At 43.0% G+C, this 4,435-nt stretch overlaps 1 protein-coding gene across 1 annotated transcript; it reads left to right on the forward strand.

Moving 5' to 3' along the window:
* Positions 1-1,920: 1,920 nt before the first annotated feature.
* LOC149452214 (uncharacterized) lies at positions 1,921-4,171 on the forward strand. The gene has a single exon (XM_089689589.1). The coding sequence runs from the start codon at positions 1,921-1,923 to the stop codon at positions 3,196-3,198; it is 1,278 nt and encodes a 425-aa protein (XP_089545715.1). The 3' UTR covers positions 3,199-4,171.
* Positions 4,172-4,435: the final 264 nt, after the last annotated feature.

Here is a 4,435-nt window from a genome sequence, read left to right on the forward strand (position 1 = left end):
CGTCTTTCCCCTACAGTACATCCATTCAAAGTGCAGGATTTACACAGAATCTCTCAGCTCTGAAAAGCAGGGGGTGGGGAGCTGAAGTTACATCAGTGAGGAAATCTCTGATAGCTGATTGGAGGGAATGGCACACACCCCCTTCAAACAGCTCACAATTTCCCTGCACCCCATGTAATGGAGATGAAGCATGGAAAACACGTTTGTAGTCCAGGAGACCAGCCTAGGGTGACAACTATGGCTTCCTCCACAGATACAGTGGAGGAGTGATATAGCCATCCAGGGACAGCAAAAGAAGCTTGAAAAAAAGAAAATGAATGCAGCCACCACACCAAGGACTAGTAATCTACAATACATAACATTTCTGCAATCTAAATACAAAATTTAGAAGGCCACTCAAGCCAGAGGAAAAATTCTTTGTTTTGATCCTAGGAGATGGGGTGCCGGTATTCTCCTGTATTCATCCAAAACTGCACATCCAATGGAGTGACATTGGATGCCGATGAGCTGCTTTAAACCCTAGATGCCCATAATCAACGTACCATAGCTCCCCTTGGAGAGAAACCTTTAGGTAAAGTCTATCTAAGACCAAATCCAAAACCTTAATGGAGTGAGATGGATGCCGCACTCCTGGACAGCCCATGTTAGATGAAGATAAGGAATTCCTCAGCCCATGCTTCTCCACAAAACATGGTTGACGCATTTCGCTCCACCCACCAGGGCTTAGTCATAGAGGTGACTAAGCCCCGGTGGGCAGGGTGAAATGAGTCAGGTAGCATAGTTTGTGAAGAAGCATGGGCTTCCTTATCTTCATTTCACATGGGCTGTCTAGGAGTGCGGCATCCGTCTCACTCCATTAAAATTTTGGTTTTGGTCTTAGATAGACTTTACCTAAAGGTCTCTGGACAGCCCATGTGAGATGAAGATAAGGAACGGCCTCAGCACATGCTTCTCCACAAACCATGCCACCTGACTCATTTCCCCCTGCCCACCGGGGCTTAGTCACCTCTATGACTAAGCCCTGGGGGATGGGGCGAAACGTGTCAACCATGTTTTGTGGAGAAGCATGGGCTGAGGAAGTTCCTTACCTTCATCTCACATGGGCTGGCCAGGAGTGCGGCATCCATCTCACTCCATTAAAGTTTTGGTTTTGGTCCTAGATAGACTTTACCGAAAGGTCTTTGGACAGCCCATGTGAGATGAAGATAAAGAACTTCCTCAGCCCATGCTTCTCCACAAAACAGGTTGACACGTTTCGCCCCATCCACCAGGGCTTAGTCATAGAGGTGACTAAGCCCCGGTGGGCAGGGTGAAATGAGTCAGGTGGCATAGTTTGTGGAGAAGCATGGGCTTCCTTATCTTCATTTCACATGGGCTGTCTAGGAGTGCGGCATCCGTCTCACTACATTAAAATTTTGGTTTTGGTCTTAAATAGACTTTACCTAAAGGTCTCTGGACAGCCCATGTGAGATGAAGATAAGGAACGGCCTCAGCCCATGCTTCTCCACAAACCATGCCACCTGACTCATTTCACCCTGCCTACCGGGGCTTAGTCACCTCCATGACTAAGCCCTGGTGGGTGGAGCGAAACGCGTCAACCATGTTTTGTGGAGAAGCATGGGCTGAGGAAGTTCCTTATCTTCATCTCACATGGGCTGTCCAGGAGTGTGGCATCCATCTCACTCCATTAAAGTTTTGGTTTTGGCCTTAGACTTTACCTAAAGTTCTGTCTCCAAGGGGAGCTATGGTACGTTGATTATGAGCATCTAGGGTTTAAAGCAGCTAATTTTTGGATTTCATAAATTGATTATTAATTAAAAAAGTTATTATTTTTATTTTAATAATAATTATTTTTTGATGCATTGTTATTTTTGCTACAGGAAGCATTGATATATCTCTTCTCTTTCATTTTTAGATTTCATGGGTCTTCTTCTTGTGACATTTAAGTCGCTCCTGGTTATGGTTATCTATGGGAAAGTTGCACAGGCGGCTTGTCCTACAGGGTGCACTTGCACTCCATCCTTCATTAGCTGTTGTGAATCGGAGAGATATTTGGAAACCCCAATCAAAGGCTTCGGCAATGCAACCAAATTAAGTTTGAGCGGCTGTCCGCGCTTAGTTATCGCAAAGCAGAGCATCTGGACTCTGAAGTCTCTGGAAGATGTAACGATTACAAGGACACCAGTGTCCTACCTCGATGTGGACGCCTTCAGCGACCTCCCCAAGCTGAGGAATTTAGTTTTGAATGAGCTGAACCTGAGCGTGACAAACACTCATCCCTCAGCCTTTACCGACCTTCCCATTCAGCAGCTGGACCTAAAAAACAACAACTTCAAGATAATTCACAGTCAGATGTTCAGCGGCCTGAAAAACCTCCAAAGCCTCGATCTTTCTAGAAACAAAATCGTCGTCATCCAAAATCAGGCTTTCGAGAGCCTGGCAGTATTGTCCACATTGAATCTAGATTATAACAATTTCTCTTCGGTCACCCCATTCTGGTTTAAGCCTTCTAGTAAATATTCCTCATTGCACATTAGCATTTTAGGAAACAATCTGACCGATGAGTGCCGTTTCAGAGGGTTTGATCTTCCAGAGAACGCCTGGTTTAAAAAATCTTTATGGCCCAATGAGTCCGTTTCCACAGCGACAGTGAACTTACCTGTGTGCTCTTTGCCTTTTTTTACGAATAATTACTATGACATTTACGTGAAAGAATCATCCCCGGTAACAATGGCATGTTCTGCAGAGGGTGCACCAAAGCCCATGTTGACTTGGATTCTCCCATCGGGATCGGAAGTCCTTACCACATCTTTAGCAATTTCCATTGTCAACGGAAAATTTAATCTATCAAAGGCAAAGCTAAGTGACTCCGGTATTTATGCTTGTGTTGCCAGCAACAGTGAAGGGTCTTCGGTGGCCTTAACCAGGCTCTCGGTGATCCCAAGTACCATCACCACAACAATGACCCAGGATCTCATGGTGACTGACACGCCCAAGAAAAAGGCTTCCTTCATGTTGCTTGTCGTGTTCATCGTACTACTCACCTTGGTTTTGGCCTTCGTGATGGGTTACATTGTAAGACTGATCTACAGGTTGGCCAAAAAATCCAACAATGATAACTTTGAGTTCAGTCGGTTTGTGGATACCCCCAATATCCTTCCCGTCCCGGAAAACCCCCAACCAATGCCACATGTCTAACAACTTCACCCAGTGCCTAGCAAAACATTATGGATGACCAAGTACCTACATTAGTTATGAAGATGCGTGATAGGCACTGGATCCCATAAAGCATCTGCTGCCACAATGTGGCAAGCACCTTGTGGTTTAGGCATGCTGATTCTGGGGCTTACGAGTGCAGAAGGACATGCAAGGGTTTGCAAAAAAAGTTTGCTAAGAAGATAAGCATCACATCACCATTTCAGAGTCTGAAAAAGTTCCATCTCTGTGATCATATTTCAGGGGCTTCAACATGCCTCCTTCCTGACCACTGATAACCTCTTGAAGGTGGACTCTAATGTATGTCAGGACCTGGATCACCTGCCGGTGGCACTGTGCTTCCCAGAGTGGAAGGTTGTAGTTCCAGTGTCCACCAATGGGTGTCTCCTAGCAGCCATAATTCAGGGGCTTCAACGTGCCTCCTTCCTGACCACTGATAACCTCTTGAAGGTGGACTCTAATGTATGTCAGGACCTGGATCATCTGCTGGTGGCACTGTGCTTCCCAGAGTGGAAGGTTGTAGTTCCAGTGTCCACCAACGGGTGTCTCCTAGCAGCCATAATTCAGGGGCTTCAACGTGCCTCCTTCCTCACCGAATATTTTTAAAATATATTTCAAATATATTTTTCTTCCATGTGGTCAATGACCGCTGTAAATATTAAAGGATATATATATTTATTGAAATATATTTTGAAATATATATATATGGCCAATATTGTAGCATTTCAAATATTATTATTATTATACAGGATTTATAGCGCCAACAGTTTGCTCAGCACTGTACAATATAACGGGAGACAATACAGCAACAATACAGATCAATACAAGAGGGATAGGTTGGGAAGAATATTTTTAAAATATATTTCAAGGATATTTTTCTTCTATATGGGCAATGGCCGCTGTAAATATTAAAGAATAGATATATTTATTGAAATATATTTTGAAATATATTGAATACGGCCAAAATTGTAGCATTTCAAATATATGTCAGTATATTTGAGAAGAATATTTTTAAAATATATTTCAAAGATATTTTTCTTCTATATGGGCAATGGCCGCTGTAAATATTAAAGAATATATATATTTATTGAAATATATTTTGAAATATATTGAATACGGACAATATTGTAGCATTTCAAATATATGGCAATATATTTGGGAATAATTTTTTAAAATATATTTCAAATATATTTATCTTCCAAGTGGGCAATGACCGCTG

The sequence above is a fragment of the Staurois parvus genome, unplaced genomic scaffold, assembly GCF_062004578.1.
Source record: "Staurois parvus isolate SC_StPar_1 unplaced genomic scaffold, SC_StPar_1.0 ptg000487l, whole genome shotgun sequence".
Taxonomy (NCBI): Eukaryota; Metazoa; Chordata; class Amphibia; order Anura; family Ranidae; genus Staurois; species Staurois parvus.

Bases quoted from the DNA above. Each gene is read 5' to 3' on its own strand.
- LOC149452214 (XM_089689589.1), top strand. From the start codon at position 1,921: ATGGGTCTTCTTCTTGTGACATTTAAGTCGCTCCTGGTTATGGTTATC.